The 20937-nt window shown below is 37.9% G+C and overlaps 2 protein-coding genes across 5 annotated transcripts in view; one reads left to right on the forward strand and one right to left on the reverse strand.

Annotated features, from left to right (window-relative positions):
- Positions 1-541: 541 nt before the first annotated feature.
- Positions 542-5164, reverse strand: LOC132022404 (uncharacterized). Its single transcript, XM_059407664.1, has 3 exons — positions 5132-5164; positions 3898-4599; positions 542-745 (listed from the first exon to the last, which is right to left on the reverse strand). Exons 1-3 carry the CDS (start codon positions 5162-5164, stop codon positions 662-664), a joined length of 819 nt encoding a protein of 272 aa, XP_059263647.1. The 3' UTR covers positions 542-661.
- TASP1 (taspase 1) overlaps positions 3101-20937 on the forward strand; it is a 277276-nt gene continuing 259439 nt past the window's right edge. For all 4 annotated transcript variants that reach the window (XR_009405434.1, XM_059406523.1, XM_059406522.1 and 1 more), the window contains exons 1-4: positions 3101-3953; positions 12729-12947; positions 16402-16469; positions 18996-19064. Coding sequence is in view for 3 of the 4 variants with exons in the window: in XM_059406523.1 (XP_059262506.1) it covers positions 12803-12947; positions 16402-16469; positions 18996-19064 (282 nt within the window). In the remaining variant the exon portion in view is untranslated. The remainder of the gene's footprint in view (positions 3954-12728; positions 12948-16401; positions 16470-18995; positions 19065-20937) is intronic.

Below are 20937 nucleotides of genomic sequence, written 5' to 3' on the forward strand. Positions count from 1 at the left end.
GGAAGGGGAAGGGGAAGGGGAAGGGGAAGGGGAAGGGGAAGGGGAAGGGGAAGGGGAAGGGGAAGGGGAAGGGGAAGGGGAAGGGGAAGGGGAAGGGGAAGGGGAAGGGGAAGGGGAAGGGGAAGGGGAAGGGGAAGGGGAAGGAGAAGGAGAAGGGGAAGGAGAAGGAGAAGGAGAAGGAGAAGGAGAAGGAGAAGAAGAAAAAAAAAACCCAGGTCACCTATGGTGGGAGAGTGCTAAAGACAGAGAAGAAAGAGGACAAATTAGTGAGGATAAGGTGGGCAAACTGGAGGCAGTTGAGTCGTCCAGACCCATGAGGTTATCCTCCTAGCTACTGCTAACTTTTCTTAGATGTTCAGTGTCAGGACCCTGGCATGATACCCTCAATATAAGAGCCAGTGAACTTTGGCTCTGTTGCTGGAGCCTGTGATCAAGTACTACTAGTATGTAAACCTAGTGAAGTAAAGCAAAAGCCATTTTATTATATTACTATTATCAAGATTTGGAAAGGGCAAGTAAGTGGAGATGGCTTATTTCTGCTTATGATTGCTAAGCTGGGAAGACATAAATGTTGAAAGTTAATCCATGGCTGAGGACTGGAATCTTCTGAAGGCCCATTCAATTACTTGTCTGGCAGTTGGTGCTGGCTGCAGCTTGGACCTTATCTGGAGTCATTGGTCACAACTTCCACATATGGTTTTCCCATGAGGCTGCTTGAGCTTCTGCAGAGCATGGTGGCTGGGATCTAAAAGCAAGCATTGCAAGAGAGAATCACAAAGAACTGCACTGCTTTTGCAAACTTCCTCAGAAGTCACCTGGTGTGGTTTCTGCTATAGTCGCAAGTTGGCTCAGATTCAAGGGTAGGGAACATAGACTTGCCTCGAGATGGGAGAAGTATCAAATTCTCAACATTCAAAGGGGCAAGTGAGGTGGACAGTATTATGTTGCAGCCATTTCAGAAGAAAAAAAGATCTGCTGCACTGTCATATACCAATAACAGTAAGATGACCTATACAAACATAGAACATGGTTACTGGTGATATGTCACATGCTTTCACCATAAAAAGTAAATAACATAGATATCAGAGGATTAGAGACTAAGTCTGTGGAAATAAAGACAACTCTGTAAACCTCTCATGAGACTCTTAGGCTCAGAACTTGGGATCCCTAAAGTCAACTTCTATTTCTTCTTGAATAATTCTTCTGGTATTCTCTTCTTCCCCTAGCATTGTATCCTTTATAAATAATTTGGTTTATGGTAAATTTACTCAGTTTGGGCTTATCTGAAAATATCCTCATTACATTCTCTTTCCTGAATTCTTGTTTAGCTGGGTAAACAATTCTAGGTTGACATTTCTTCAGTACTTTGGACATTTTTCAGTAATTCAAAAATACTATTTTCATCTTCTATTTTCAATTGTTAAACTGCAGCATCTCTTTCTAGTCTACTCATTTCTTTGTAGGTATTTTGTCCCTGGTTGCTTTTAAGATATTTTTGTCTTTGATCTTCTGAAATTTCAGCATAATGTGTCTAGGTTTGGATTTCTTTTATTTATCCCCCTTGAGACTCATGAGTTTCCTGAATCTGAGAGTTTCTGTTTTTCATCAATCTGGATAATTCATATTTATTATCTCTTAAGATACTGCCTCTTCCTTGTTTGTTTTTTTATGTTCTTGGAATTCTAATGTTATGTATATTAGACATTCTAGCCCTACTAGTCTATCTTCTACATCTATTACATTCTCATCCATACTTTCCATATCTTTGTCTCTCTGATCCTCATCCTGGGTAATTTCTTTATATCTACTTTCCAATTTGCTTAATTTTTTCTCAGATTGTGTCTAGGTAATGTTCAGCCCATCTACTGTGGATTCTTTTTTTATTTTTTATTTTTTTTAAAGATTTTATTTATTTATTTGTCAGAGAGAGAGAGTACAGGCAGAGTGGCAGGCAGAGTCAGAGGGAGAGGCAGGCTCCCTGCGGGGCAAGGAGCCCGATGTGGGACTGGATCCCAGGACGCTGGGATCACGACCTGAGCCGAAGGCAGCTGCTTAACCAACTGAGCCACCCAGGCGTCCCTGGATTCTTTTTTTAATAAACAATTTTGTATTTCTAGATCTTTTATTTATTTAACTTTCAATTCTGTCAGATTTTTTGGGGAGAGTATTTTCTTAATCTTTGTTTGGTTTTCTATTCCCTCACTTATTTTTTTTTTTTACAAACATTTAAGAACTATTTACTTTATATTCTTTATCTGATGACTTCAAAACCAGAAGCCTATGAGATCAATGTTCACTTTCTCCTGTTTCTGTTCTTACTAAGGGTGTGTGTGTGTGTGTATTTCTGTTTGTTACCTTATGGGCTTAAAAACCCACACCTTAGCCTCCTGCTCTATGTAAGTGCTCTCAGTAGAGATGAGCCTTCAGCACTGGCACCCTACTCTGGATTCTCCATTTTTTTTTTTTTTTTTTGGTCTCTGTGTTTTGGTCTCTTTTAGCTGAGTACAACAATATTTGCTATATTTTATCCAGCATTTTTAAGTGTTCTGTAGTTATTGATATAAATAAAATAAAAACGATTTCACCCCTATCTTAATCCAATCTTATTTCTGTTAGTAGCTTCATTTATATTCTGGTACATAATCTTTTAACCATTTTCCACATATACTGTCTATGTATGTATATGTAAAATGCATAAAAATAAATAGACATGCATACATAAATGGGATGTAAGATATTTTGGGTTTTTAAATCATGTCTTTGATAGCTTTTCAGCTTAGTACTTAAAAAATGGTTGCATCTTCATATAGTTTGCATTTTTATAACTGAATTAACTGGTCCATATTGATAGAAATTCACACACCCATTTTTATTCTTTTCTCCTACTTGAACTGTGCTTCAATAAATCTCCTTGAGCAGTGCCAAGCTTGTAGAAATTATTTGATAAATACTTTTTGTATGAATAGATGTATATATCTTGGTGCACAAATGGGAATATTGTAGGTAGACTCTTTAAAGTAGATATTCTGGGTCAAAGGGTAAGCACATTTAAAATTGCAGTAGATGACTATCAAACTGTCACCCCCAAATTTGTGAAAGTCTTTATTGCACCAGCAATGAACAAGAATGATTGTTTTCTCAATCCTCACCAACACGATATAGTACCAGTCCTAAAATCTTATATAATCAGAAGAGGATTGCTATTTTTATCTGCAATTAAAATAATCGCGTCCCCCCCCCCCCGACTTGGAACGTTTTTTCATAAATTGTACCTCTAGTAAGGGCCCAGGTCACGTTAAGCTTCTCATCTGGGGACCATACTTAGAGCTACTATTTTCAATCTCTGCTTTCTAAAGCAGGTTTAAAGGTGGTTATTTGTTAAAGGACTCATGTTCATAGTTACCCGGAAACATTAAATGGATTACATTGTTACTGGTCTTGCTCTTAGAAGCGAGACGGTAAAAGAAAGGCCCCCCACACTTTGATTCTCCCCAGGGCAGGGAGGGTCCCCACCTCCCACATAGAATCCTGGCATAACTCCAGTTTTCCCTACTGTAACAGGGAGGCTGCACGGACTGAAAAAATTTAAGCTCTGAATTGACATTTCAATAAATCATGGCTACTTTAACTTCATTTCCTATCACATCGCTGGTCTGCCCACCATTTGGGTCGAAACCCGGGACTGGCTCATTTAAGAGTCTGGGTTAAACGAGACTGGCAGCGGCGCCTGCGCAGCCCCGAATGAGGCTCCAGGTGAAGTCTGCGTGGAACTTCAACCGCCAGGTGCAACGTTCGGAAGCAGTGGGCAGAGTCTGAGCCCCGCGTGGGCGTTTGCTTCCGGCCACGTGCTACGCGCATACCCAATGGGAAAGCTTGATGTCAATCCCGCTTCCTCACCCTGGCAACGGGCGGGTGACTACTTCCGGTGCTGTGAGGGCTCGGGGCTGACGCTGGTGAGTGTCTCTCTTTCTCACGCTGTCCGCGCCGCTGCCGCCGCTGCGGCGCTGCCTCTGTCCAGGCCCGCGCGCTCGCTGGGACATCCTCTTCGGGGCCGGGAGGGGGCGGCGCACAGAATGCCCACTGCCTGGGGCGGTGTTGAAGGAGCGGATCCGGGACGTCCCTCGACCCCTCGGTCGCGCGTGGCGCCCGTGCCGGTCTCCTCCTCAGCCTTGGCTCTAGCCTGGCAGTCTTCTTCCTTCTCCGGGGAAGGGACTGTCTGTGTGCGGGCAGTCCTCGCTGTCCTTCACTGACTTTGCACTCGCGGGCTGCGGGGTTCTCCGAGGCAGAGGCTCGCAGAGACCCGAGCGTGTGCGCCCTAGTCCTGCGTGGCGGGTTGGGGCGAGAGCAGCCCCGCGGTGTTCTAGCGGCCTGGTTAGAGTCTCTCAGGACATTAGCATTTACTGGTCCGGAGGCGGAGGAGGCAAGGACCGAGAAGATGGAGAAGGAGCAGCTGGAGAGGAGGGTGGAAAACGGGAGCTGGAGGTGCCCTGGAAATAGAGGGCATCGTGTTTCCGGAAGGAGGGAGTAACTTGACTCGCCCCTGTAGGGGAGGGGAAATGAAAGGTATTTTCGGGACCATGTGACTGAGATCGTTGAACACTAAGCTAAGGAATTTTCATACACTTGGGAGTTTAATAATTTCCTTTTTGGTTTGTTTAAATACCCCCCCCCCCCATTTGTAAAAGCAGTACGTGCTTATTAATGAACATGTGGAAAATGCAGGAATAATTAAAAAGAGATCACCTACAGTTTCACCAACCCAGCATTTTGATCCCTTTCTATTTTTTATTGCATTTTTAACCTGTTTATGATCATAGCATGTCTTAGATATGATTATAACTAGAAACTATAATTGTTGTACATTGCATCCATTGCCTAGATCGATCTTTTCTTATTAAGATAAAATTCACATACCATAAACCCACCCTTTTAAATTGTAAATTTTAGTTTTTACTATATTCATAAAGTTGTGCACCTATTACCACTATCTAATCCCAGAACATTTTCATCATCTCCAAAAGGAACTCTACCCATTACAGTAACTTCCCGTTGGCTTCCCCAGTCCCTGGCAACCACTAATTAAACTCTCCCCTCTCCTTCCTCCTCCAGTCCCTAGCAGCCACTGATCTACTTCTGTGTCTGTAGATTTTCCTATTCGGAACATTTCTGGTAAATGGAATTATAGAACATGTGGCCTTTTGTATCTGCCTTTTTTTACTTAGCATAATGTTTTTAAGGTTCATCCATGTTGTGTTTTGTAGCAATATTCCATTCCTTTTTATGGCTGAATAATATTCCATCACACACACACACACACACACACACACATCACATTTTGTTTATCCATCACTAGTTAATGGACAGTTGAGTTGCTTCCTCTTTTTGACTATTGTGAATAATTCTGTAAAGATCCATGTACAGGTTTTTGTGTGGATATATGTTTATATTTCTCTTAGATATAGATCTAGGAGTGGAATTGCTGGGTCATATGGTAACTCTGTTTAGCTTTTTGAGGAACTGCCCAATGTTTTTGAAAGTGGTCTGCACCAGCAGGATATGGGAGTTCTGATTTCTCCATATCCTTGTTAAAACTTAATATTTGTTTTTGAGGTATACCTATGATGTTGGTACCTCACTGTGGCTTTGATTTCCATTTCCCTGAAGGATGGTAATGTTGAACATCTTTTCCTATGCTTATCAGCCCTTTGTGTATCTTTGGAGAAATGTCTGTCCAATTCCTATGCTCATTTTCATATTGAATTTTATTTTATTTTATTTTATTTATTTTTTTTTAAAGATTTTATTTATTTATTTGACAGAGAGAAATCACAAGTAGGCAGAGAGGCAGGCAGAGAGAGAGGAGGAAGCAGGCTCCCTGATGAGCAGAGAACGCGATGCGGGACTCGATCCCAGGACCCTGAGATCATGACCTGAGCCGAAGGCAGCGGCTTAACCACTGAGCCACCCAGGCGCCCTCATATTGAATTTTAAAAAATTTTGAAGTTGTATGAATTCTTTTTTTTAATAGAAGAGTTTTTTTTTTTTTAAAGATTTTATTTATTTATTTGACAGAGAGTGAGAGAGGGACACAAGCAGAGGGAGTGGGGAGGGAGAAGCAGGCTTCCTGCTGAGCAGAGTGTCCAGTGCAGTCCTGGGATCATGACCTGAGCCAAAGGCAGGTGCTTGATGACTGAGCCATCCAGGTGCCCCAAACATTTAAACTTTTGGTGAATTCTAATTTATCTATATTTTCTTTGGTTGGTTGTGCTTTTGGTATCATGTCTAAAACCATTGCCAAATTCAAGATTTTGAAGATTTACTACTGTGTCTTCTCCTAAGAGTTTTACAGTTTTAGTTCTTGCATTTAATTCTTGGTCTGTGTGGATCAAGGAATAGGTAGGTAGCATAGGTAGGAATCCAGGTTCATTCCTTGTATGTGCCTATCTGGTTTTTCCAGCACCATTTTTTGAAAAGACTATCCTTTCCCTATTTAAATTTTTTTAAAGGGGGCAGAGGGAAAGGGAGAGAGAGGATCTTAAACAGGCTCCATACCCAGCACAGATCCCAACGTGCATTTCCATCTTATGACTCTGAGATCTTAACCTGAGCCAAAATCAAGAGTCGGATGCTTAACTGATGGAGCCACCCTGGCGCCCCATCCTTTCCTTATTTAATGGTCTTGGCACCCTTGTTGAAAACCAATTGACCATAAATAATATAGGTTATCATTTTTTTAACCATTTCTCTATGTTGGACATTTGGGTCACTTCCAGATTTTTGTTTTTTTAAATTATCCTGTGTTAAACATAGCATAACGGGCATAAAGCCTTTTCTGTTTTTGAAGTTATTTTGGTAGAAAGTGTTCTCAGAAGTGAAATTACTGGGTCAAAGATGAAATGAGTGTGTTTTGGAGCTCATTGAATGAGGCATTAAACCTTCAATGTCAAGATCTTAAGAGCAGCAGAATGCTTCTTTATTAATCAGTTGCTATAGCTTAAGGGCTGGATTTCTATAAAAGCCTTTTGCTGTAAGATGGTTGGATTCCCTGACTTATTCTTCTACTGCTTCTAAAAGACTAAGTAAATCTAGAGGGAAAAATTCAACACTGGGGCAAACAGGACATGTCATAGTTTTTTAAATGGTATAAAGAACAAAAAAGTGTCATCACATGCAGTAGGAAAATAAAAGTCTTTGAGAGAACTGGGGTCAAGATTTAGACCTTAAAATCAGTGCCTTGAAAGTCCCTGGAGCAAAACTGATGTTTTATTCTGAGTTTCTCTTCTGACCTTGATAATCAGGTTAATTTGGGTTCATCTTAGTTTCAGAGATGGCTAATTTAAATATTTTTAGCAGATAGTACCTGGTTAAAAAAAAAAAAAAAAAAAAAAACCAAAACAAAACAGGGGCACCTGGGTGGCTCAGTAGGTTAAAGCCTCTGCCTTCAGCTCAGGTCATGATCCCAGGGTCCTGAGATCGAGCCCTGCATCGGGCTCTCTGCTCCGCAGGGAATCTGCTTTCTCCGCTCTCTCTCTCTTCCTGCCTCTCTGCCTACTTGTGATCTCTCGCTCTCTGTCAAATAAATAAAATCTAAAAAACAAAACAAAACAAAAACCCCAAACAAAACAAAAACATCAAATGCAAAAGGCTATTAGGAGAAAATCAAGTTTCCTTTTCATTTTGCCCTTCAGTCTCCCAGTTCTCCTTGGAGGTATCCATGGTAGTATTGTTACTTATGTTTTAATAGACTAGTTTATACATAGAGTATCTCTGGAAAGGTAGTATATACAAAGTTATACATTTTAAGGCTTTTGATACTTCCTGATAAATTCCTTTTCAAAATGGTTACTTACCTCAGTTTATGGTGGCAGTACAGTGCTAGTTAGGAAGATTCCATTTTTATTTCTACTAATCTGAATATTCTTTCCTTAATATCGGATATCCAGTATATTTCCTCTTGTGTATATTGTCTGCTTATGTCTTTTGGCATGCCATTCATTTTGATTGGAGTTGTCCTTTATGAGATTTATTTTGGCAGCCTTTTGTAGTTGGTTGTTTTACGATAGTCTGGATTTGGGGAGAGAAGTTAAAGTGCTTTTGTAACATTTATGCTAAGAGGTATGTGAACTGAACAAAGGTGGAGGCAGGAGGGGAAATGAGGTTAAATGCTTGAGGGAGAAATTTAGAAGATTTGGAAAGTGGGTGCAGTCCAGGATGACGTCAAGGTAAGTTAGAAAAGGATTAGTGCTATTAAAAATAAGGTGTGATGTGGAAATAACTAGATTTCTGTGGAAAAATGAGACTGTTTTGGGTAGGTTAAGAGTGAAGAGGATCCAGGTTGAACTAAGCTATCCAGGAGACTTGTGGCTAGAGCTCAAGAAGCAGAAGATAAAGAGTTACAAATATCTGATTTACTGAGAGGATTCTTTTGAAAGGTTGGCAGTGGATGAAATTGCTGAAGGAGACATTTGAGAATAGACCTGTGGACAGGGAGTCATGTAAGAGGACAAGCTTGGGAAGGGTCAGGGGAATCATGAACAGCTAGGATGGTAGATTGGCATGCTTGCCAAGAAAAGCAGGGGATGTAAAGAAAAAAGTTGCAGGCATCAGAGTAAGAAAAGGTCATTAGGTTTGGTAACTTGGAAAAGATACATTTATGGGAAAAGATAATAGTTTATGGGAATCAGGAAACTTGTTTTTCCCAAACAACTTTATTTAATTATTTATTTATTGGTCTTTTAATTTATTTTTAAATTATTTTTATTAACATATAATATATTATTTGCTCCAGAGGTACAGGTCTGTGAATCATCAAGCTTATACATTTCACAGTACTCACCAATAATAGCACATACCTTCCCCAATGTCCATCACCCAGCCACCCTATCACTACCCCCCACCCCCCCAGCAACCCTCAATTTGTTTTGTGAGATTAAGAGTCTCTTATGGTTTGTCTCCCTCTGGATCCCATCTTGTTTCATTTTTTTCTTCCCTATCCGTCCCCGCCCCGACCTGTCCCGCCTCTCAATCCAAACAGCTTTATTAAGATAGAATTCATTTATTATATAATTTATGCACTTTTAAAGCGTACAACTCAGTGGTATTTAGTATATTCAGAATTGTGCAACCATCACCACAATCAATTTTAGAATATTTTTATTGCCACCAAAAGAAAGCCTGCCCACATTAGCAGCCACTCTCCAATTCCCCTTTAGCTTCCCAGGCCAAGGCAACAATTAATCTACATCTGTCTCTTTAGATTTGCGTACTCCGAACATTTCACATAATTGGAAACATGTAGTATGTCTGACTTCTTTCACTGTTTTCAGGGTTCATTCATGCCATAGTATGTATCAGTACTTAGTTATTTTTTTATGGCTGGTTAATGTTCCATTGTATGAATGTACCACATTTTGTTTAACCATTATCAGTTCATGGACATTTGAGTTCTTAACACTTTTTGACTATTAGGAATAATTCTGCCATAAATATCCATGTATAATTTTTTTGTGGACGTATTTTCTGTTCTCTTTGGTATATACCTGTGAGTGAAATTACTGGGTCATATGCTAACTTTTTGTTAACTTTTTGTTGCGACTATTGCAGAGGATGGACAAGTTGTCAGTGTTTTAGAAACAATAAAATGAATTTTAATATCGTCACTAGTGGGAAATTGCAAAATGTCCATTTTCAAGCATATTCAGAAATAAAGGCATTATAAAAAATGAGCTGTACAGTTGTTTTCTGTTGTGTAAAAACTGTAACATGCTTATACATTTCCTTTCACTGGAAATTTTGTGTGTTGAATGTTACTTCAAAGCTTAGCTGAAATGTTAGGCATTTTTCTTGCAGATCAGTATGTTGATGTAAATATGCTTCATCAATTTCAAATAATGATTTGTAATAATGAAATGAATACAAATGTGATAAAAAATAATCCCAGGAATATTTGATGTTGATCTACAATAATGATTTATTTTTTACTCCTTAGTCTGAACTCTAGAGATCAAATACTATAATTTTTAAAAAAAATTTGAATTACCTGTAATTTGCATGGCCTCAGAAGTTCAAGATCCAGAAAAACAAAAGCAAAAACAGAAAAACAAAACAAAGCAAAAACAGAAAAACAAAACAAAACAAAAACTTTTGGGGCCAGTATTGTTGGTTGGCCATGTTTTTGTCCATTCCCATCCTAGGTGGGATGCATGTTGAGAACCCTCAGCATATGGTATTTGCCCTCTTAGTGAAGTTTTCAGATGAGGTCTCATAGGCTTACTCTATTTTGGAACTTGGGATTTAGCTAGTTACTTCATGTTTCCATAAATAAATAAATGAATAAAAAAGTGTTTTTTTTGGGAAAGTTGTACAGATTTTTCAATATTGAAAGGTATAAACTCTGAACAATAAAATTTCCATTCCACCTTTGTCCATCCATCATTCAAATCTTCTTTGGGTGACCACTATTATACTATATTTTGGGGCATATTTTTCCAGATTTGTGCTTTGCATGTATACTTAGCTGTATTATTTTTTTCTCCCCTCCCTCAAAATTTGGCATTGCATATATTTCTGTAGTGTGCCTTTTTTACTTACCAAAACTATCTGTAAGATTAGTCAATCTGTATTGTATATCAAGAATATTGTCATTTTTTTTTTCCAGTGGCTGCTTTTATTTTAACTACTTACATCAAGACATATTGTTGGTTCATATCTTTCAGAATGCATTTGTAATTTTGATTGATTTTGCCAGAATGCTCTTGTTGAGTTTTGTCATCTTATGATGCCACTAGCAGTTGTGTGAGAATTCTTGTTTCTCAGTAACCTCAAAACCTGATACCATTTTGATGTTGGTCATCCCAAGTTAAAAATGGATGTAGTTTTATTTTGTATCTCTCTTTTGAGTGAGATTTAGCATCTTTTGATCTGTTTACACTGTTCTACAATTTTTCTGTTAACTGGGATTTGCCCATTTGCCCTTTGTTGTCTTGTTTTAGTCATTTGTTGGAATTCTTTATTTACTAGGCCAGTCAGACCATTAATGGGTTTAGAGTTAAATGAAAGCTAATGTTAGAGTAGAAGTTGCTTCCTTTCTAATTGAAATGCCATATTGCAGTGCTTCTCAGACCATCTCTGGTGTAAAAGACCAGCTTTAAAAAATTTTTCAGTCCATTGTTGACTATTTTTTACAAAATGTAAAACAACAAAAACTAAAACCAAAAAAAAGCCAAGCCCCAAACAAAACTGAAATATAGAACCATGAATGAAAGATAAAAAAATAATGGAATATTATGCAGCCATCAAAATTTGAACTCTTACCATTTGCAATGATGATGATGGAATTAGAGGGTATTATGCTAAGCAAAATAAGTGAGTCAAAGAAAATTATTATATGATCTCCCTGATATGTGGAATTTAAGAAGCAAGGCAGAGGATCATAAGGGAAAAGAGGAAAAAATGAAACGAGAAATCGAGAGAGGGAGACAAACCATAAGAGACTCTTAATCTTAGGAAACAAACTGAGTGTTGCTGGAGCGGTGTGGGGGTGTGGGATGGGATAAAGGGATGATGGACACTGGGAAGGGTTTGTATTGTAATGAGCACTGGGTATTGTGTAAGACTGATGAGTCACAGACCTGTACCCCTGAAACAAATAATATATGTTAATTAATTGAATTTAAATAGAAAAGAATAAAAATAAAAGCTCAATTTTATTATATTTAATGGATAATATTGCTTCAAAAATATAAACAAGAAGGTAAAAATATAAAAAGTGTACACATTGTTGAAAATGTGCATATAAACCAATTATTATATGAATAAAATAAGTCTCTTACAAACTGGTAGCAAACCCTGATCTGCAGACCACACTTTGAGTAACACAATTTTTTGGGATTAGGCAACTAAGTCACTTTTTATGCTACTATTTATGTTTTATATTGGCAAAGAAAGACTTACACCCCTCCCTACTTCTCAGTTTAGAATAGGGTATAGAGTTTATCTAAAAGTGTGAAATTAGGTGTCTTTTTTTTTTTTAAATATTTTATTTATTTATTTGATAGAGATCACAAGTAGGCAGAGAGGCAGGCAGAGAGAGAGGGAAGAAGCAGGCTCCCTGCCGAGCAGAGAGCCTGATGCGGGGCTCGATCCCAGGACCCTGAGATCATGACCTGAACTGAAGACAGGCTTTAACCCACTGAGCCACCCAGGCGCCCCGAAACTAGGTGTCTTATTGTGGTAATCATTTCACAGTATGTGTGTGTGTCAAATTGTTTTGTACACCTTAAAATTATACAGTTTTATATGTTATATCATAGTAAAGCTGGGGAAGAAAAAGTTAGCTGTAATATAGACTTTATATCGAGCCTTGGTGGTGTTAATCAGCATCACTAGTGACTCTAGAATGTCCCAGAGATTATTAACATTTGGATTGAAGGAAGTAGAAAGTGATATTTAAGTTATTTTGAGGTTTTCTTCAGTTTAAATAAAATGAAAGATAAAATTCCTCTGGACTGCATATGAAGTCTTTTTACAACAGTTCTTTTGTTTATATGATTTTAAGTAAGTATTGTTTGTGGGCAGATTTAAATCCTAACCTTTTTCATATTCTTTGTATTACCCAGTTAAGTAACTTTAAAATTAGGTTTTTGGAATGTTATCTTTATACAAATTTGTATAATTTATGTGTATGTTAGTGAAAGAAATGTATACCATCTTTGCCTGTTTTTCTTTAGGGTAATTCCTCTCCTGCAATTACTTTTGGATGGAAGTATGTACTTTTCCCAATAGAAGATGGTAATCTCAGAGAATGACCATGGAGAAGGGGATGAGTTCTGGAGAAGGGGTGCCTTCCAGGTCATCTCAGATTTCGACTGTTAAAATAACAGTCAAAGAGTTGGAAACAAAGCAGTCCCATAAGGAGAAGCGAGGGGGCTTTGTGTTGGTACATGCAGGTAAGCTCTAAGTGGGCGAGTTGGAAGATGAAAATAAAGTTGATTTTTTCGCCCCTTATCTTGAAGTATACTGAACTGAATTTCATATATGTAGGAGGCAAACTGCCAGAGAGGAGTTGGAACCAAAGGGATTGACTGCAATATAGGTCTCTCCTGCTTCCTGCTTGAAAGATCTTATAATTATAGCTCTTCCTATGTTTTCTTCACTTCTCTACCCCATTATTTACTTTTACCCCATATAATAGATATAATTAGGTAGTATTAAAATCAGGCAAAGTAATTTCTTAAACTCTGGTTTGTGTTTTAAAAATGATGCTGCTGAAAAATTTTATTGACTGCATATTTGACTATGGCTATTTACTTAAAAAAGATTTTATTTATTCATTTAAGAGAGAGAGAGCACTTGTGTGTGGGAAGAGCAGAAGAGGAGGTGAGGGGGGGAGACAGTATCTCAAGCAGACTCCATGCTGAGCAGGAGCCCAGTGCAGGGCTCTATCCCATGATCCCCAAGTCATGACCACATCTGAAATCAAGAGTTGGATACTTAATTGACAGAGCCACCCAGGCACCCAAACTATAGCCATTTTAGAGTATAATAGTAACGTAGTCATAGAGCTAATTTGCCTTTTTCATGTTATAAGTGAGGAAGAGAGATTAAGTAGCTTCAGCCACACGGCTAGGTTGTGCTAGGGCCAGGTTGAGACCTGTAAGTGGGCCTTAAAGTCCCAGTGTAGCACTTTTGACAATACAGAGGACCTGGAGGACAGATGCAGTGAACTTCAACCCCTAGGTCCCCAATCATTTGAAGACTTGGGTTTCAGGGGCACCTTGGTGGCTCAGTGGTTAAGCCTCTGCCTTTGGCTCAGGTCATGATCTCAGGCTCCTGGGATCGAGCCCCGCATCAGGCTCTCTGCTCAACAGGGAGCCTGCTTCTCCTTCTCTCTCTGCCTGCCTCTCTGCCTACTTGTGATCTCTCTCTCTGTCAAATAAATAAACAATAATCTTTAAAAAAAAAGGGGGGGTGGTTTGGGTTACAGAGTAGTGCATCTCTGCTCAGGTCTGCCCAGCAGACTTTTTTTTTTTTCCCTTAAGTCTTTTTTTTTTTGCTTGCATTTACTTACAATTCATGACTTCTGTGAAGAGAGAGGGAATGGCTAGATCTCCTTTTAACTTTTCTCAGATAGTCAGGCAGGGTGGAATCAAGATTAACTTTGATATGGGGTAAGGAGTAGAATTGTGTCTTCTTGTCAAACTGGTGTCATGCCTGGTCATTAAGCTTTGGCTGTATATGGACTAGATGACTTTGGAAGTCTTACTGTACCTATTCCAGGAGAATCAGAAAACCCAGGTTCAATTTGCTTTTCTTTCAAAAGATTTTACAAAGAAATGAAGTACATTTTAGAAATAACCCAGTTAGAAGTAGACTTGGAAGCAGAACCCTGCCTTCTACTACACCATGTTGGTGCATCTTTAATGGTACCCAGTGAGTTATTTCATTCAGAATGAGTATGTGACAAATGTACAAGAAAGGTTTGACATTTGTAACATGCAGCAACATAGAACTTTTGATTAGTTGGAAAGCATTGCTTTCTATGACTATCATGGTGGTATCCCTCTTCTTTTAGACACTCACTAAGTGGGAATGGCTCCTAGATGAAGTTGGTGCTGGGGGCCAGCAGTAATAGGCGGAAATCTGGGTTATGGCAGGAAAATACCTGGATTAAGATCACCCTCTCCTAAGTTAACAGAAGGGCAGATAGACTGATTATGCAGAAATATGTCTTACACATTTAAGGTACAAAATTTCAGTTCCTCATCCACTGTAGAGATTTTAATGTTTTTTTTCTTAAACTAGGGGAGACTTGCCCAAATGTCAGTCATTTGATTTTAAGATTTCTTGACTTTTCCTAGATCTATATACTACTTATACTGTTTACCTCATATTTAAAAGCTGAAAACTTAACTTAAAACTTGAAAGATGAAACTTGTCTTTACTTAAATGAAATGTCAGTGTCACTTGCATGAGGAGAAAATAACTTTAAAATAGTGCAAGCAAAACAGTGTGATTAAATTTTAGCTGAATCCTGTCATATGTCAGTGGCTTAGATCCTGAGGCTATCTTCCCTTTGTTAGATAGAGAAACTACAAAGTGCTAACCAGATATGAAAGATGTACTGTAGCCGTGCTGAGACTTTTCCCTTATTCAAAACGAAGCATTTGTATGTTAAATCCTATTAAAACTGTCAACCATCCTCTAAAGTTACCTACTTAGTAGTAGTGTTCCATGATTTGGGATATATTGCTGAAAGATTGGGGCCCCCAGATCTAAGATGACAGACATGTTAGAAGACCATGAAGAGAGGCCTGTTAAATATTGGTGCAGGCTCTCTGAGGTTTCAGAGTTCTCCTGAGAAATAGGATTAGAATAAGGGGTTCCTGTTGGTTTGGCATTTTTTCTGTCCTCCTGGGTCCCTGACTGATATATTCACGAGCCATTTCTTTCTTTGGTCTGAGGAAAGGTGGGGTAAGTTTATGTCTGAGTCTGTAGACCCACTTGAGGAACCTTGAGGCTTAGAAACACAGTTCTTAACCTTCCTTCTGTTGGACCCCTGTGGGACCTTGGTGTTTAGGTGAGGGGGGACATTCAGAGCTCTGTTAAAGAACTTTGTTTAGAAGCCTAACCATCAAGAAAATTTAAGGGCCCTTTAAGGGCTCTTGGTTTCTTTCTTATTTAGATTATTCTCAAATCTCTAAGTAAGCAAGTATTAAAACTCTTAGGGAAACAAATTTCAGAGCGAGTCTCTTGAGGCAGTTGTTGGGTGTTTAAGAGATGGGGACTACTGGGATTTCTAATAGGCTGATTGAAATATGCTCTCACCGAGGTTTCAGAGACACGGTGGGCTATATTCCCACAGTGAGAGGACATAAAAAGTGTGCATGGGAATGGTGGTATTTGGTAGTTGTGGAGAGGTGGGATGTAATACTCCTCAACCTCAAATGTTATTTAGACACTACCTAGTTTTTTGAAGTTACTCTTAAGAATTCAGAATTCTGAACAGTACTTTGCCAAATGGCAGACACTTTCTAAAGGTCAATAGAAAGGAACTTGAAGGAACTCTGTCCCTGACACCTCCTAGGTTATCAACCCCAGACCAAAAAATCTCCTGGCTTTGGAGAAAGGTTTTTGAAAGATGGTCTTGGTGGAGGCTGTTTGGGAATACGAGCTATTTCTAGTATCTCTGGCAGGAAAATAACCTTTGAAAAAGGAGGTAAGACATGGCATAAAAAAGGCTTATGTGCAGAAGGAATCTATTAGAGTTTGAAAACTCCGTACATGTAGGACAATAGCTTTATTTCACCAGGAGAGCATCAGTTTGTATGAACTGTTTATATAAGTAAAATCTCTAATATTTTGATGATAACTAACAACTGGTTGTTTTTTTCCCTACTGCAGGTGCAGGTTATCATTCTGAATCCAAAGCCAAGGAATATAAACATGTATGCAAACGAGCTTGTCAGAAGGTATGAACAGAGTGTGTCTGATGGAAACATTTTAGTTTTGGCCAGCAAGCAGCCTTTTTTTTTTTTTTCTTTTAAAAGATTTTATTTATTTATTTGGCAGAGAGAGAGAGATCACAAGTAGGCAGAGAGGCAGGCAGAGAGAGGGAGAAGTAGACTCCCTGTTGAGCAGAGAATCCAATGTGGGGTTCCATCTCAGGACCCTGAGATCATGACCTGAACCGAAGGCAGAGGTATAACCCACTGAGCCACCCAGGCGCCCCTACCAACAAACAGCTTTACCTTGAAATTCAAAATGTTAAGGTTTGACTTCTAAGATGGTCTTTAGTTTTGACCATGAGCTTATTTTGCTCATATTTGTGGGGTGTCTTTTTTGTTTTGTTTTGTGTTTTTTATTCTCCAAATGATACTTAGACCTCTCCCTTCATTTCCCTGCTTAAAGTCTGTATTTCTGGAATTGTGGGCATGTAATTATATATCTTTTAATCTTTGCAAAGGCATTGAGCTCCATTGAAGGAGTAGGGAAAACAGTTCAAAGACAGCTGATGTGTCTTTCTGTGAAGAGAAGAAAATAAATAATAAAGAATTAAAATGGATGCTTTTCTTAGGGAGATTATCCTGTGCTTTTTCCTTCTGTTTTTCATTATGTAGTTTGTATCGTAGCAAATTCATTGTCATTCCTGAGTTTAGCTTTGCTCTTGGTCTCAGTTGTGCTTTTTTTCTCTTTGGCTTTGAGGTTTTGCTAAATTGTTGACTTAAATCTGGAGGCAGGAATGGATTCAGAAGAAATATTGTTTGTTTTTATTTTGATCTTGACTATATATTCTTATTGGCAAAGCTTCCATTACTTTTTATGCAAATATAACTTTAGTGGCTAGTATATCAAGTAAATACGGGTCTCTTCCAGCTCATCATTTATAATTAAATACTATTTGAAAGAAAGATTATGCTTTATTAGAGATCCAAGCTTTTTCTTACGAGTGAAATCACATAAATAAATAAGAATATTTTGTTATGGGGATTTTATTGTTTTTTTGAAATTTACAATAAAGCTAAAAGTTCTCTAAACTATTTCATATTTTTTAATCTTAATTTTCAAAGTTTAAGATGTTTACATCATCTGAAAAAAGTAAGTTTTATATAACTATAGTCTTAGAATCCTAATACATTTGGAATGAATACTCAGCCTCCTCAATTTACACAGTGAATGAACTTCTTAAAAGTTTAATGAGAAATATAACTCTTAGCTTTTGAGCATTTTCTCTGTTGACTAAATTGGAGCTTTAGTCGTTCATTTAGAGATCAGTTTTCCTTCTTTCTCTTTCCTTTATACTCTAGAAGTAAGGTGATTTTGTGGGCCTTTACTCTCTATAGTTTATATTACAAAAGAACATGATTTTTTAATCTCAATATATTATACAGTAATCTTCCCTTATCCAAGGAGGATATGTTTCAAGATCCCCAGTGAATGCCTGAAACTGCATATGTACTGAACCCTATATGTACTTTTCCTATATATACATACCTTTGATAAAGTCTACTTTATAAATTAGGCACAGTAAGAGATTAAAAACAGTAATAATAAAATAGAACAGTTACACTGTGTGTGTATAAAGGTTGTGTGAATGTGGTCTCTTTCTCTGTGAAAATATCTAACTATACAGTACTCACCTCTTCTTCTAGGGATGATGTGAGATGATAAAATGCCTCCATGATGGGATGAAGTGAGTGAATGACTTAGGGATTGGGGCATAGTGCTAGGCTACTCTTAACCTGATATTATGTCAGAAAGAGGATCATTTCCTTCTGGACCGCAGTTGACTGGGTGTAAATGAAATGGGATAAGTGGGAACCACTTGTAGGACCAAAAACATTTTGTCACATGTATGTGTCCATCTAAAGATTCTGAAGTATTTCTGTGACTGAGAGTCATTGTTTTTTATAGTTAGGGGTGTGGAGTGTAGTAGCAGTAGGAGATGTTATTAGCTTAGTCTGATATTCAATTATGTATATAAAATATGAATTATGAGAATATTTATTTTTTCTTTTTCCAAATAGTTATTTAAATTCCAGTTAACATACAGTACAGTATTAGTTTCAGGTGTAGAATTTAGTGATTCATCACTTACATACAGCCGCTGGTGCTTACCACAACAAGCATCCTCCTTTGAATTATCAGGATATTTAAACCAAACTAAATTGACATAATGTCTGTGGCTGTTTTTGAATTGCCATGTGATAAATGAGGCCCATTCATTTACTAAATCACCTGCACTTTGCGTTTAGTGGCTAAATTTTTATTCATTGTCTTAATTTGAGTGATAAGTGAACTGTATCATGAAGTATCTTGAAAAAAGCCCGTGCTTGTTGTAAATCTAAATAGGTTATGTCTTGAAGTATGGAATGGAACTAGTGACCAATTTTTATTAACTCTAAATGTCTGCTACATTTCTTTAAGGTTTTGGATAGTTTCTGGTGTTTGGGGAGTTGTGGTTTTACAATGAATAATCTCCCCCCTTGGTTTCATAGGCAATTGAAAAGCTACAGGCTGGTGCTCTTGCGACAGATGCAGTGACTGCGGCTCTGGTGGAACTTGAGGTATTTCTCTTCTGTGTTTTATTTAAAATATTTGTCAGTTTATGTTCATTATGCTTCAGTGACATGAAAATGTTGAGTTAGTTAACCATCAATTATATGACTAGTGTTTCCCAACTGTATTAATAAAGTTATGAAGAAACCTGTGACAGAGGGTCAGGTTTTGTTTTCACTGGGGACATCTCCCCATCCTTCTTTTTTGTGAGCTTCATGAATACCAAAGTGATTGGTGTTTAGATACTTAAATTTTCTTGTTATGTTCAGTAGGAAGATTCCTGAAGTTAATTCCCCTTCCCCAAAAGTATTACACGTTTTCTTGTCCAGGAAACAAAAAAATTACAGCTGTTTATAAGTGTCTAAAATAGAAGGGGAAGTTTCCTCATAAACCTAACAGATTTGTATCCTGAAGCCATGCTGTATGAAATGTGTCTTGTCCAGTGTGATTAACTTGGTTTCTGGTTAACTGAAGACATGGAGAAATTTGGTGGGGAGGCTTTCAAGGTCACTGTACTTGTATACTGTATAGGGAGGGACTGGAACTTTGAGGATAAATTTGTCCTGGAGATATTGAGGCCTTCAGAAGACTGCCTTTGTTGCTCAGACTTAAAGAAGATAGATTGTGTCAGTCTGTATAGAGGATTATAGTGAACAAATAGTTTTCTAGTTGAGAAGACTGCCTGGGAAATCAAGATATGAAAATAAAACAGTGATGAGTTTGAGATAAGAGGTAGATGGAGTGGGTCTTTCCAAGTTGACTGGATTGTGGCCCTTTTGTTTAGGTTCTCATATCAGAGCACCTACCCAGTCATGCCAGGCCTTTCTTTTCTTTGGAAATTTCTTTGGAAATTGCTCAGGAGTTTATGAGACATCCTGGCCATGTTTTCTGTATATTCCCCTGCTTAGTTGTGGAGCTACACTTTTGATCATGCTTTGTAGATTTTAATCTCTCCTGTTAATGCCTTCAGATGGGTCCAACTATAGCCGAGGAAGGTGAACATCTAAGATGGGTACAAGTTCTTTTGTAGTTTGGTTCCTGAGACATCTGACTTGGGATATGTAGTCCCTTCCTGTTTGTGACTGATGCATATTATACCAGCTCTACCAGCCCTTAGCCTGGGGCACCTCACAGATTCTCCTTGAGTCAGTTTTTCCATCTATTATATGGGGGTAATTCCTATTTCATAGAGTTCTAAAGATTGAGTTTAACATATGACAAGCCCTGAGAAGTTAGTAATTATTACTAATATGAAGTGCTTTGGAAATGATATATATGAGGTAAATATTTATGGTGACTATCAATGAAATGTTTTTACAATGTCAAGAAAAGGTCAACTATATATTGTGGATGAAAGGAGAAAAGTGCTCTAAGAAAGAAGATTGATATACTTACCATGGGATCTTACCTTTACTCAAAACACAGAGAAAGCTTCATCTAACTTAATTCAATTGTTAATTGCAAATCACTCTCCTTTGCGTGTAAGAGGATGTCCTGAGATTATCATTATCAGTGGTGCATAGATGGAGTCAGTGTGGATCCATGGAAAGAAAAAGAAGGTTAATGAGTAGCTGGGAGATAATACTGTAATGGCAACTGTGACTACAAAATTGACTAAATTAAGTTTTACTTTTCTTTTCATCTTAGAATAACTTTAATTTTCTCAAGTCATACTTTATATCATGTTGAATATTTTATTACATTTTTCTCCAGTGATGAATCAATCATACTTTTAAAGAATTTACCTGTTTATGCTTAAAAGTGATTAAAAATACATTCTGGAATAGTAAGTTAATCATGAGTAAGTGAGCTCTATAGTTTTGAATGATGACCTCTGTTTTTTAAGAGCGTGGATAGGAAGTTCTTTTTTAAACAAACTTG

The sequence above is a fragment of the Mustela nigripes genome, chromosome 7 (genome assembly GCF_022355385.1).
Source record: "Mustela nigripes isolate SB6536 chromosome 7, MUSNIG.SB6536, whole genome shotgun sequence".
Classification (NCBI taxonomy): domain Eukaryota; kingdom Metazoa; phylum Chordata; class Mammalia; order Carnivora; family Mustelidae; genus Mustela; species Mustela nigripes.

What these genes read in the sequence shown, in the direction of transcription:
- LOC132022404 (XM_059407664.1), bottom strand. Translation starts at nt 5,164, where the DNA reads ATGTTCCGAATAGGAAAATCTACAGACACAGAA. An exon ending in GAAAATCTACAGACACAGAA is followed by an intron (nt 4,600 to 5,131) that starts GTAGATCAGTGG and finishes TCCTTAGCTTAG; the next exon opens with TGTTCAACGATCTCAGTCAC. An exon ending in GTCACCCGCCCGTTGCCAGG is followed by an intron (nt 746 to 3,897) that starts GTGAGGAAGCGG and finishes GCTTGCTTTTAG; the next exon opens with ATCCCAGCCACCATGCTCTG.